Source organism: Camelus dromedarius, chromosome 12, assembly GCF_036321535.1.
Source record: "Camelus dromedarius isolate mCamDro1 chromosome 12, mCamDro1.pat, whole genome shotgun sequence".
Classification (NCBI taxonomy): domain Eukaryota; kingdom Metazoa; phylum Chordata; class Mammalia; order Artiodactyla; family Camelidae; genus Camelus; species Camelus dromedarius.
In genome coordinates this window covers 44,878,799-44,892,206 of record NC_087447.1, presented here as the reverse complement: position 1 = coordinate 44,892,206, position 13,408 = coordinate 44,878,799, and the positions used below count along the sequence as shown (strand labels likewise).

The following is a 13,408-nucleotide window of genomic DNA, read 5'->3' as shown; positions in this document are numbered from 1 at the left end:
TTGGAAGAAGGCAGGAAAAAAACAACACATCCAAAGCTATCATCTTTTCCCCAAGCTATAATCCCTCCAACACAAGGAATAGAAAAGTGTTGGGATCAGGAGCAAAAGAAAGAATGGGGAAGATATTCACAAATTCGGCTACTCAGGTACATGCCAGTCAGCTATGGAGCCAAGTGCTCATGATGTCCTTTGCCATAAGACTCCTACGAGTAGGAGGACTTCCCACTGTGGAATGACCTCTATCCACATGGCCAAGGCCAACCATGGGCTCCTGGCAGTGTCTTTGGCAGGAGCCCCTGAAGAAAATAACTGGGATGTGTTAGACCCATCCTTTTATGTATAACACCCTGAGTACTCGCTGGCGGATCTGCTGAGTCTTTACCCCATAGACAAGTGGATTGAGAGCAGGTGGCACAAGGAGGTAGAGTGTGGCCAGAAGAACATGGGTGTGATGGGGCACATGATGGCCAAAGCGGTAAGTGAGGAAGGAGAACATTCCAGGAACATAGAAGACCAAGATGACACAAATATGAAACCCACATGTGCTAAAAGCCTTAAGTTGGGCCTCAACCCCTGGTACCTTCAGCACTGCCTGGAGGATGTGGGCATAAGAAATACCAATGGCCAGGATGTCTAGACCAACCACAAGCAATGCCACTGCCAACCCATAATCTCAGTTCACTGTGGTTTCTGAGCAGGCAAGTTTTACCACAGCCATGTGTTCACAATAGGCATGGCCTATGACAGTGGCCCGACAGAAGACAAGTCTCTGCAGCAGGATGGGGAAGGGGAGGAGCAGGAGTAATCCCCACACCAGCACTGCCACTCCAATGCGCCCTATGATCCCTGGATGCAGGATGGTGGAATGGTGCAGAGGGTGACAGATGGCTATGTAGCGATCCAGAGCCATGGCCACAAGGACACCTGACTCCATGGAAGAGAACGCATGGATGAAGAACATCTGCATCAGGCAGACCATGTACCCAATCTCATGGGCATGAACCAGGAGCACTGCCAGGGTTCTGGGGGCAGTGGAGGAGGCCAGAACCAGGTCAATGCCACACAGCATGGCCAGAAAGAGGTACATAGGCTGGTACAAGGATGGGTCAGTCCAGATGGTGAAGAGGATGGTGACATTGCCCACTAGGGCAAGGAGGTAAAGGACACACAGCGGCAATGCTATACAGTGCTGGCTTTCCTCTAAACCTGGGATGCCAATCAGGAAAAAAGAAGGCTGGAGCAGCCTCCAGCTGGAATTACTCAGAGCCATCATCAACAGCCTGGAAAGGAAGAAGAGGCAGAAGAAACCAAAATCATGATTTCTCTATTCCTGATACATTTTCTTTTTTCCCAATGCTTCTCTGTTTCAAACTTTTGCTGCGCCTGTATCTGATCATGATGCTTCAGAGCTTCTAACATCTCCACAATAACAATTAAATAGTGCTGTGTTTAACCTCCCTAGCATTAAAACAAAAACCTTGAAACTGGATATGTTTGTGTATATGGGTCTGTCTTAGACACAATGTGAGATAATTGTATTTTTCTATGTAAGGGGGGGTATATATGTATATGCATGTATTAAAAGAGTCAGGAATGACTCAGTTCTTGTGGATTATGCATCTATAGTTCACTCCTACTGTCTTCTTTATAAATCAACAATGACTATAATATTGCCCCCAAATTCTGACCGTGGCAGGTACAAAATCTGAAATGCCTGGTTGGTACGTATCTCCCGGCCTTTGTTTTCCTTCCAGATTCAAATCCACTGATAACTTCACGTATCAGTGACATCTGTTTTATTGAGACCTCCAGGAGAATCTCTTAATCTTACCGAAATTCACATTTCAGTGCTTAACCTCCTACATAGTGAGAACGTTAATTCTCTTCTGCTACGCATTAGGTCCTTTCTCATGTGTCAGCTGAGAAGTCAGAGGACAGCTGAGCATTTGTGCACCCATTGCTTTGATAGCAGCCGTGTCAGCAGAGCAATGGAAGGTGAAGCCAAACTTCCGCGGTTGAAGGAGAAGCAGAGATGCGTGTGCCTGAGTAACCTGCCTCTTCTTTGCGCTGTGAAGTTTGTGAGTCTAGGGGGAAAGCTTAGAGTTGTTTATTAAACATTCATTACTGAAGTCAACAAGTGGTCCCTCAGTGATTCTTAGGGGAAAAGATGAAGGGACTTGATTCCCAGGAATCGAAAAATGAAAATATATTTACCTCTCTGACCAAAAAGCAGGGGTCAATTAGCAAAAAACATTGAAGTTGTACATCCCTAATTATTCATGTAAATCCAGTCCAAGCAACCTCTCTTCTCAGAAGCTGTCCCCAAATTCTGTAAGGCAGCCTGGCTTGTCTCCTCTTCTTTCCTATAAAGGTCACATTGTACTGATTAACTTGCACTGTACATCTCATTATTGTGTCAGTCCTTAAAAAATAGGGACTACGCCTAGCTTAAGATAGTAGTCCCAGGGCAAGTCCCAGAAGGCAAGAAGTTAACTGGTACTCTGTAATGTCTGGTGAAGAAATAAATCTATATGGTTACATTAAAAATAAACAGTTGAGCATATAAAACAATCAGGAGTCATGGGAACTTGACAAGGCAGACACTGAACGTAAGGGATGGGACTGTTGCAGCAGAAAGTGGAGCACCTACGAGAGGTGCACTAAGGGAGCCCCAGTGCTCCTCACCTAAGGTGGTATCCTGATGGGCGGGCACTGTAGCCCAGTGGCACAGCACGTGCTTAGCACGCACAAGGTCATGGGCTCAATCTCCAGCGCCTCCATTAAAACAAAAAACAAAAAGCATTAAGTGATATTCTGGGTGCCTCATGGCAGAGGAACCACACTGAATCTCTCTGCCCTGAGAGCTACGACAGAATTCCAGGTGTGTATCAGAAATGAGGGACTCCTGTGGTCACTACTGGTCACTTCTGCTGCTGCCTCTGTCACGGCAGGCAGAGAGCTCCTCTGTAGGCTGTGGTCTGTCCTTGTCTCCTTAATCTTCTTAACAGTGACATGGACTTTGCGATAGTGCTAAAAGGGAGATGCAGAGACCCAGAAAGAGACTGGAGGAGGGCACAGCAGTAGAGAGTTCATGGTGATGACCTACCAGGAGAAGGTGAAACAGAAATCAAACACTCCAAGGCAGAGGTCAGGTGTCATATCTGAGACACAGAAACAATGAATAAAATATTCCTGATACAGGGGCACTGTTCTCCTGGTCTTGGGGCTATCTCTTGAGGGTGCATGCTTTACAATCTTCACAAAGGGTTGAGGGAGACAGAATCATGGAGAGAACTTTAAAAAAGAGAGAGAACATTCCCAGTCTCAAGAAGATTTCACCATGGCCCTCTCTGCTCAGCTGCAGAAACACTCTGAGTCTCGGTTGAGTCTCCATGGTGATCTTCTGTCCAGCTTGGAAGTGATAAAGAGGATATTGTACCCAGAAGGGCTGAACTGTAATCTCTGAATATCAAAGAGGAAATCAAACACATTACCCAGGTCCATGCAGGTAAAGTTTTCAAAAAATGTGAAGGATGAGTAGTAGCTCTGGCCAGACTTGGGTAAATTAGGTAAATCAGCTCTGTCTCCACACACCATATGTGATGATGAGGATGCCAACCTAGGAGAATGCTAATGGCCCCTGTGAATTCCTCAGCTGACCATGAAGGTTTAATGGCACTGGGAAGTGTCTGCAAGTTCATAGGTTAGCGCACAGCATGTGTGACCTGAAGGGCAGAAGCTAAGGGGATTGGAAAAGAGAGAGTTAGTTTTGAGGAGTCAGTCAGTTAGTTTTGGGGAGAACAGCTACTCTGAAATAAAGGGAAATAGATTTACTAAGAGTCAAACCAGAGATATTAGAAGACTCAGAGCCATAGTAGCCAACCAAGAAATAACTCCTAAGCCAGGGCTATGGGGAAGGCAGAAGTCCACTGTCAACAGTCTTCCCCAAAACCATAAGCTCCAAACCTGACCTCATTTTCCACAGCAAGAAAATGACCTTCATAGTCATTTCCAAATACCATGCAAGAACTCTTAGCCGGTTTTGTCATCTTCATTCTGAAAGGCAAGTCTACTCTTGATACTTCCCCAAGGCAGAGGTTGGTGACTATGAACAAGGCACTGATCAGGGAAGCTCTTATTACCGGTTGGCAGGTCCCAGAAGACACACAGACCTACCTGGACAGAGCTAAAGTTAGTCTCTGGAATCACTAGAGGCACACAGAGCTAAGCTGCCCCAGGGAGAGCTGGTTGGGCAGAGAGACAGAGAAGGGAAAGGCAACTGTGCCTGAGCAAGGGGCCCACATTGTCCTGTGTTGATGATCACCCCCAAGCCTGTACATCCTGATGACTTGTGTGGGAAACCACAGGCTCAGTGGGCTAGGAAACCTCACATTGCTCTGTATTCATAGGTCAAACTCAGTCCCAGGAAATTCTTTAGCAGACTCTGAGGTTAAATGTGTTCATTCTTCCATCTGCTGCAAGTGTGGGCTGCTAAAAGCCCACAATCAAGTCAGTCTCCCTTGGACAAAGAGAGCTAACTCACTCAAAGTTACTTTTCCTACCTGAGTGCAGCTCTTAGCCAATGTCTACTCTATGTACAAATACACAGACCTGACCCTCTTTCTTCAATTTGAAACAACACTGAAGGGCCATCCCCCTCAAGAATACCCCAAGGAATTAGCTCAGACATCTGGGGTAACTGGATCACAGGTTAACTTCCTTCTCTTCTCCACTCTGCTTCCTTCACACCCTGACATGTGTAATTTTCAAGTATATTTCACAGTAAACCTCCTGTATGCAAATCTCTTCCTCAGAGTCTTCTTCTGGAGACTCCAACCTAAGGCAAATGTCACTGTCTCAGGTGAACTGATTGCTTTTCTTCAGGGGGATTGTGACATAGTCCACAGACATAGCAAGTATGGGATGAGTATTGATTCTGAAACAGTCTGTCCCCACAGGTTCCCAAAGAGGTGGGCTAAGATCTTTGCTATCATATCTTCCCATCCCCAAGCAGACCCTTCCCTTGGTCCCATCTCTGATTGATCACCAGTCCACCCTAGTGGCCACATTCTCCTTTGGAATAATGCTTTGATTTCACAGTCTTTTTATTCATCCAATTATTAAGTATTTTATTCATAGCTGCTGATAAACCTCTTTCATTCATTCATTCAATAGATAAGATATATATCTATTAAATCCATGTACTCTGCTAGATATTGGAAAAAACAATTAATAGTATAAATGGTCCTTGTCATCATGGTTCACTGGAGAATATATATTAAATATGTGATCACAGATACCTAATTACAATTATAAATATTATGACCTAAAACTACAGTGTCTTAAAACATATCATATGAGAATGTTCTCAGTATGGGAGCCCACCCTAATTCAAGTTAGTGACCATAAGAATATATTAAAAGTAAAGGGAGGTGTGGGGGTAGGCTGAGGATACAAAATCCCTGAGGCAGGAGGGTATTGTCAAAGACTTGACAGAATCATGAAATTTAGGGATGTAGTTCTCAGGAACTAAGCCTGGTCTGTAAGCAAGAACTTTAGCATGTATGTTTTCGGTCATATCAAAGGGCAGTGGAAAGTCATGAAGATTTTAAGCATAAGATTAAAAGACAATCAGAATCTCATTATCAAATATCATGCTAGGAGTATGCATAGGAAGGGGTGAAGCAGAGATGCTGGAAGATCTGTTAGATACAGTGATCTCTACGGAAGTTCAAGGATATGTCACGGGAATGGGTAAATGAGATAAGGATTTGGGGGGAAAAGAAATCAAGAATATGAAAATCCAGAGTTTTCAATGGGTCATTCACAATAATACTGAAGTCTCCCACCAAGATTATGGGCGGCCAAAATATAGGGAAGATATTGACTAAGTGAACATTTAATGAAAGAGGGCAGCCAGAAGAGATACTAGTAACTGGAAATGGTAGATTGTTCATATCATCAAGATTTTATGCTAATACAAAATTTTCAGACTAAGATCATTCAAAAGTAGTTTGACCAAAGCACTTAGAGAACTCTAAATCCAGAGGTAAACATCACTCAATCCTCCACCCACTAAGAAATCTTGAGACTATTCCATAATCTTCTGCAATCTTGTGGCTATTCCATCTCTCCTGCAGATCTTTGTCCCACTTTCTACACATGGAGCAATGACAAGAGTGGAGGGAGAGTCTCTGCTTTTCGCCCTTTCTTTGAAGAACGATCTTCTTCCTAATAATATCGAAGATTAATATTTAATAGAGAAAAATGGGATCGTAGAGTATGGCATAGAGCAGAAGCCACTTAGGAGAAAGACTGAGGCAGACTCCCTCTAGGGACCATAAGTTTAGCCCTAATCCTCCATGTACCCATCCAACAACTCAGGCCCATTTTCTTCTAAACCCTGGTCATTCATAGCATGTCTTTAACCTAAGCCACCCTGTGTCCCATTTCTACCCTTATCTCCCGATGAGAATTAGTCCTCTGTGACTTGAAGCCAATCTCTACCACACACTATCGCATTTTATCATAATTTCTGTATTTCCAACTTCACTTCATCATCAAAATGATAGCCTAGTACATACTCAGAATAATGTAGAAAATAATAAAGAAAAGGACAACAAATGCTAGTTTTCTCTTTGTTCTATGCTTATACACAGCAGTGAGTCTGCATTACAAGAATAATCATGTCCCCTTTAATATGTCTGCACAATGTCCAAAATACCACCGGTTAAAACTAACAATATTTGCAAAGATTAAATCAATGTGTTATTAGTCATGAGGATGGCAGTGAAAACAATAGTGTTAATAGTGATTACAATTGCAATGGTTGTTTTGTGACAACTTATTTCATTTCTTCAATAAAACTTTATTGAGTGCCTACAGTGTTACACTTGGAGATTATGTATTCATCTAATCAAAAACATACACTGCACCAATGTGACTGATGAGGAAACATGATAGTAAAGATACAGTCCATTAAATAGTGAAATTTATTTATTGAGCAAACATTTATTGAGAGCCTATCCTGTGCCAGGCACTATGCTAAGAATACAACAGAACTCACCATCTGGTAGGGATGGGGGACAGAGATCATTCAACAATCATTATATACATAATTGTAAATTATAATGGATAATGAAACATCATTTAGGTATTAGGAAAGGATAGAGATTTTAGCTCTCAATAAACTATAAATAAAGTAAATAAATAAACTATAACCTAGGTTATAATCTTATTTTATCTCACTAGAAAAAAATGGCCATTAAAATCATTAAAATTGTCAGCAACACTAATTAAAATATGCATATTAAAATTATACTGAACTTTTTATAATCTGAAAAACAAGTAAGAGTAGAAAACAAAACGTCCCTCACCATCAATGCCACCTCAAAATTGACACTTGTACACATCTGGTAAGACTGTAAATTGGCCCAAACATACCAAACAGTGATTTGGCAAAATGTTTCTAAATGTGCAAATTATGTTTTTTCCACTGAGTCTATTTTTGGAAAGATATACAAAAAAGATTCTAAATGCTGACAAAAAATTTATTAAAAAGTTCATTGTAGGGGCTGCTGGCTTCCTTTCCTGCATGAAAGGATCTTGGAAGTTGCCACTCCATCCTAACAACAAATAAAACACTGACCACTGAAAAATTAGTAATTCATGTTTTATACATAAGAAAGGGTAGAATGCAAAGCAAATTGCTGCCCCCATTAATTAATTAATTGATTGACTGACTGATTTTGGCAATTGGAAAGCATTAGCAAAAGTGATTTCCGTGTGGTGTTAAAACAAAAATTAAACTGTAGAGAAATAAGAAGTATCTGTCAGATGAGGAAGAGGAAACAAAATGAAGAGGTTACACCCAAAGTTTGTGAGATGGAAATTAGATAGGGGCAAACTCTGGAAGGAGTATGAAATAAAGATATATTCCGAGATGGGATACTTCAGAACAGTCCTGTAATGAGGGGCACTATGCATCAGAGAAGGGTGAATTAAGCTCTTGGGAGTCTGGAGTGGAGAGCTGTCCATGTGGTGGGCTGATAGGCCTACTCCCAGAAGTCACTTGGCTAACCCCTGAGAGCACTGAGGGCCTTTTCCCGTTTCAATGTAAAAAAGCATTAGACCCTGGAGGACGTTTGGAATAGAGTGGGAAGGACTTATAGAGCAGCACATCAAACCAGGGAATCTCAGGGATCTAACTGATCTTGAAACCTCAAACTCCAAGGATGTCAAGTAAAGTCACAAATCTGCTCTGAACAACAAAAGGCTAAACACTGGCAGCTGCAGCAGGAGAGCAGAAGCAGCTGCAGGAGGCGTTGCAGCCTGGGAGCCTCCTGACAGCCCCTCCTGAAGTCAGTGACCTGCATCCTCAGAGGTGAGGGGATGAATGTGTCTCCTGTTTCTGTAATTTTGTCCCGGATTCTAAATTTGATTATATGCCTAATGGCTGACCTCCGCGGTTGACTTTTCACCTTTAGTACTCCCTCCTCTCAAGCTTTTCACTTCTGTAGAGACTAAGGTCTACAGTTAGGAAATAAGAGAGGCTGAACTCTAACATGATGGGACACCCTTGAGAGGATGGGACTTTCCAGTCAGAAGATCATGCAAACAAAACATAATAAAACGACATATTCAAGAAATGAAAACAAAAGTATCCATTTCTCAGCATTACATAAAAGACTCCGTAAAACTGCACTGAATAAATGATAAACAAAGAGGTTTAGAATGGTAAATTCTAAATCCAGGATTCTCAGAACAAAAATTAATTTCAAGAATCATTGATATTAAATAAAATGCTATTAAATAAATGTGTTTGAAATGATAAAGATGAAAAACAAGTTTCTTATATTTGACAAAAGACTTTAAAAACAAAATACATAATATTTAATGAAATTCCAGCTAACTCTATTAAATTCAACCAAAAACAATTAAAGATATTTGCCATCACAACTATTTTACATGATAATGAGTTTCCAGACATTTCAGTGAGACATAAAACAAAAATTAAGAGATGTTAATGTTTGTAAAGAGGGAAAACATCATTATTTTGAAGCATCTTTTTGGTCTACCTAGACTACTACAGAGTACCAATGGGAAAACTGTAAGAATTGATAATAGTTTAGCAACGTGGATGATATACAAAACAAAATAATAAAACAAATGCAATTGTAATACATAACATACAAAATATTTCCTTTACAAAAAACAGATAACTGTTTGTTATAATAATACAGGGAAGAAATGATCACATTTAAAAGTGATAAGAGTTTATCAAAGTGGATGAAGCAAGATGAAATAACAAAAGCCAATATAATTATACTAAAAAAGATAAATTTAATGGGCTAGAAGCATACAATGGAATACATACTACAGAAAATCATATTCACTACATATATCCCAAAATGTTAAAATTCATAATAAAATTTGAATGAGTTTTTAATATGTTTTATATATTTAATACATAGAGAAGCTTTAGAAGAAACAAAGAGAGACAGAGAGGGTCTTCATTATTAAATGAAGTTTAATAGTATAAAGTTAGCACCTTTTTTTTCCAAAATTAATCTACAGATTTAACAAAGTCCTAAACAAAAGTGTGCTATTTTAGAACTCAATACATGAATTCTAAGGTTAATCTGGAAGAATAAACACATGAAAAGAGCTTTAAAATTGAAGAGAATAAGAGTAATATGGTCCTATTGTGCAGTAAATTTTTACAAAACTATAACATTTAATTCAGTTTGATATGGCACAGAAATAACCGGCAAGAAATATGAAAACAACAGACTGTCCAGAGACAGAATTAATTCATATACAAATTACATATGTGACAAAGAGGGCATAATAATCAGTTGCAGAAAGATGTGGATATTATTGTTTAAAGTCAATTTCTTTACATATTTCTCATTAACAGCAAAATTAATGTCACAAAACAAAAAGCTCAACTAGTAAAAATTTAAAGACTTAAGGAAGTGAATATTGGTCCAAATTTTGAGTAAAGAATCATTCTCTGCATCTCTTACTTGAGGGGTGAAATGTTTTTAAAACCTGATGAAAGCTAAATAGATCCTCTCCTAATAATAATAATGATAATAATAACAATGATGACAGGGTTTTTCCATACATTTATGAAGTTCACAGACTACCATAGAGACTATCCGTAAATACTTGGTTAAAGATTTCACTTTAAGCCTAAAACATCTAGGAAAAAAGGTGAAAGGAAAATACTCTAAGTCTGATTTTTTAAAGATAGAATTAACTATATCTAAAAATACGTAAGCAGTGTGTAAAACCAAACAAAAATTGGGGAAAATGTTATAAAACCATTCACAGCCATTGAAAATAACATTTATAGAATTATGATTTTTATAATTTCCCAATGAGTTAGGACCTTGTATAGTAAGTGTATCATGATAAGAAAAAGCACAAGATGAATCATTCTATTTACATAAAATTTCAACTGTGAAAAATACTGAAAATTAAAAATTCTAAAGTGTTAACTATCAATATAGTTGCCTAATGGGATCTTGATTTATAGATATTTTTCTTCATTGTTTTGTTTCCTGAACTTCTGCTGTCTTCTTTTTCCTACTTTTAATCAATTTCATGATTAATATATGCTTATTATAATTAATAATGACATGGTCACTCATTCTCAGGAGTGATGGGAAATGGAGCCTCAATTTTATACATCATACCATTGAATCAAACAAACCCAGGGATTTGAGAAAGGAAATATTGATACCTAGATATTTGACAAAACAAGGTATTATTCATGGACAAAAGTAACAAAAAAATTCTTAGATAGTCAAGGATTCCTAAAACAATTTGAGTATTTTTTTAATTTTAATTGTGGTAAAATACATATAACATAAAAATTTACCACCTTAATCATTTTTAGGTGTATAGTTCAGTGGCATTAAGTACCTTCACATTGTTGTATATATATACCATCACCACCATCCATCCACAGAACACTTTTCACCTGAAAGACTGAAACTCTACCTATTAAATAATAACTCCCAATTCCCTTCCTCCAATCCGTCGAAATCATCATTCCACTGTCTCTGAGTTTGACTACTTTAAGTATTTCATGTAGGTGGAATCATGACTGGCTTGTTTCACTTAGTATAATGTCCTCAAGTTTCATTCATGTTATAACATATGTCAGAATCTCCCTCCTTTTTAAAGTTAAATAATATTCCATGCATGTATGTACCACATTTTGCTTATTCATTTATCTGTTTATGGGCACTTGAGTAGCCTCTAGTTCTTGGCTACAGAGAATAATGCTGATATAAACATGGGTATACAAATATCTCTTCAAGTCCTTGCTTTCAGTTCTTTTGGTTATATACCCAGAAGTGGAATTATTGGATTATATGATAATTCTATTTTTAATATTTTGAGTAATTGCCATACTGTTTTCCACAGCCACTGCATCATTTCACATTCCCACCTAAGATGCCTAAGAGTTCTAATTTCTCCACATCCTTGCCAGCATTTGTTCTTTTCTAGGTTTTTTCAATTTTTTTTTTTTTTTTTTTTTTTTTTTGCTATAGTCCTCCTAATGGGTATGAGGTGGTACTCAACATGGCTTTGACTTACACTTCCCTGATGATTAGATTAGTTTTGAGTGTCTTTTCACATGCTTATTAGCCATTTTTATATCTTCTTTGGAAGAATGTCTATTCAAGACATTTGTCAGTTTTTCAATTGACTTGTTTGGTTTTTGTTGTTGAATAGTAGACATTGTTTATATATTTTGAATATTAACCCCCTATCAGATATGTGATTTGTAAATATTCCCTCCCATACTGTGGGTTGCCTTCTCACTGTGCTGACCACAAGGAGGAACTGGGAATTGGGTGGATTTCTCCTGTACTGCACAAGGCAGATTATGGGGAAAGAATGAGAAAAATTCCAGAAAAATTCCTGTCATTTTGAGTGTGGCGTTTTCTTGGCTTGGCGTTTACTTTGTCACTATAAGACTTTAGTTTCTTAGTTTATAGAACTCCCACAAAGCTATTTTGGTTAATCTGTCACTCCGTTCGTGTTCCCATGAGAGAACAAGGACCTGGAGCTTCCTAGTCTGTCATTTTGCTGACATAAGTCTCTCAAGTACACTTTTTGATATAATTATTTGGAAGTTTCCCAGAAATGAAAGAATTAACAAAGTCAGGAATGTGAAAATGAGGAAGACCAAGTATGAAAGGACCAAGATTAAACCATGAAATTACTTAAACACAAGAAAAAGTCTAAATGTGTGCAAAAAAGCCTCCTATATTTCCAACATATAGCATACAGAAATACAGAAGTGTTTAAAAGTTTGTTTCCACTTGTTCCTCATTATATTTTGTATTAATAGCACTGATGATTTCAAAATATAGCTTTACATATGTCTTTAATGTACTTTCATAATCAGATGAGGAAACAATACTATTCTATAGGACACTGATCTGCTGGTTAAGATTTCACAGAATGAATGCTCAAATTAAATGCAGAATATTAAAATTTTACTGTAGCTTTGTCACTTATTAATAACTTCAATATATGATTCTTAGCTAGACAAATCATTCAACCTCCATTTCTTCACATCAATAACAACACCTTGAGAGTGAAGCTTAAATGGATTATGTCAGAAACTATTCTCCAACAAGGCATCCAAAAGAAAAGCCTAGTCAGGGTTCTCACTGTGACTACTTATTCTCTTCCTGAAGGCCTCCAAGAATGGAGGCTACCCTCTCATTTTTATTCCTTATTATAGCTCAGTTGTATCCTTCAAAATTCACATTTTGAATCCTAACCTCTAATACCTCAGAATTAACCATCTTTTCAGATAAGGTCTTTAAATTGGTAATTAAGTTAAAATGAAATCTTTTCAGTGAGTCCTAATCCATTATGTGCAGTGTCCTTAAGAAGAGGAAATTTGGACACAGATATGTGTGTGCATGGAGAAAAGACCATGTAAAGGCACCAGAATGACAACCATCTACAAGCCAGGGAAAGAGGACTTAGAAGAAACAAAACTAGCTGACACCTTGATTTTGGACTTCAGCCTACAAAACTGTGAGAAAATAAAGTTCTGTTGGTTAAGTTGCCCAGTCTGTGATTTTTTTTTTCTTTAGGCAGCCGTTGAAAGCTAGTACACCACTGAAATGTCTGTTTCCTTATAATATATGTGTCTCCTGCATTATGTCCATTTCCCCCACATACAAAAATTTACCAGGGATTTCAGGCACATAAAGTCATTAAATCTCTACTTTAATTATATCAAAATCTTTATCTTAGGATCTATCGTGGACCTTCTATTATTCTTAGGTAAACTTTCTCCGAGAGTCTTAAAGGGATAAAAGATGCATCATGTTAAAAAAAAAAAAAAAAAGACTGAGTTATTGTTGGT

The 13,408-nt window shown here is 38.3% G+C and overlaps 1 protein-coding gene across 1 annotated transcript; it reads right to left on the bottom strand.

The window, feature by feature from the left end:
* Nucleotides 1-319: 319 nt before the first annotated feature.
* On the bottom strand, nt 320-1,305 carry LOC105097991 (olfactory receptor 52L1). The gene is given in 1 exon segment (XM_010990621.2): nt 320-1,305. A coding segment is annotated over 1 exon segment (954 nt). The 5' UTR covers nt 1,274-1,305.
* Between the last annotated feature and the right edge of the window lie 12,103 nt (nt 1,306-13,408).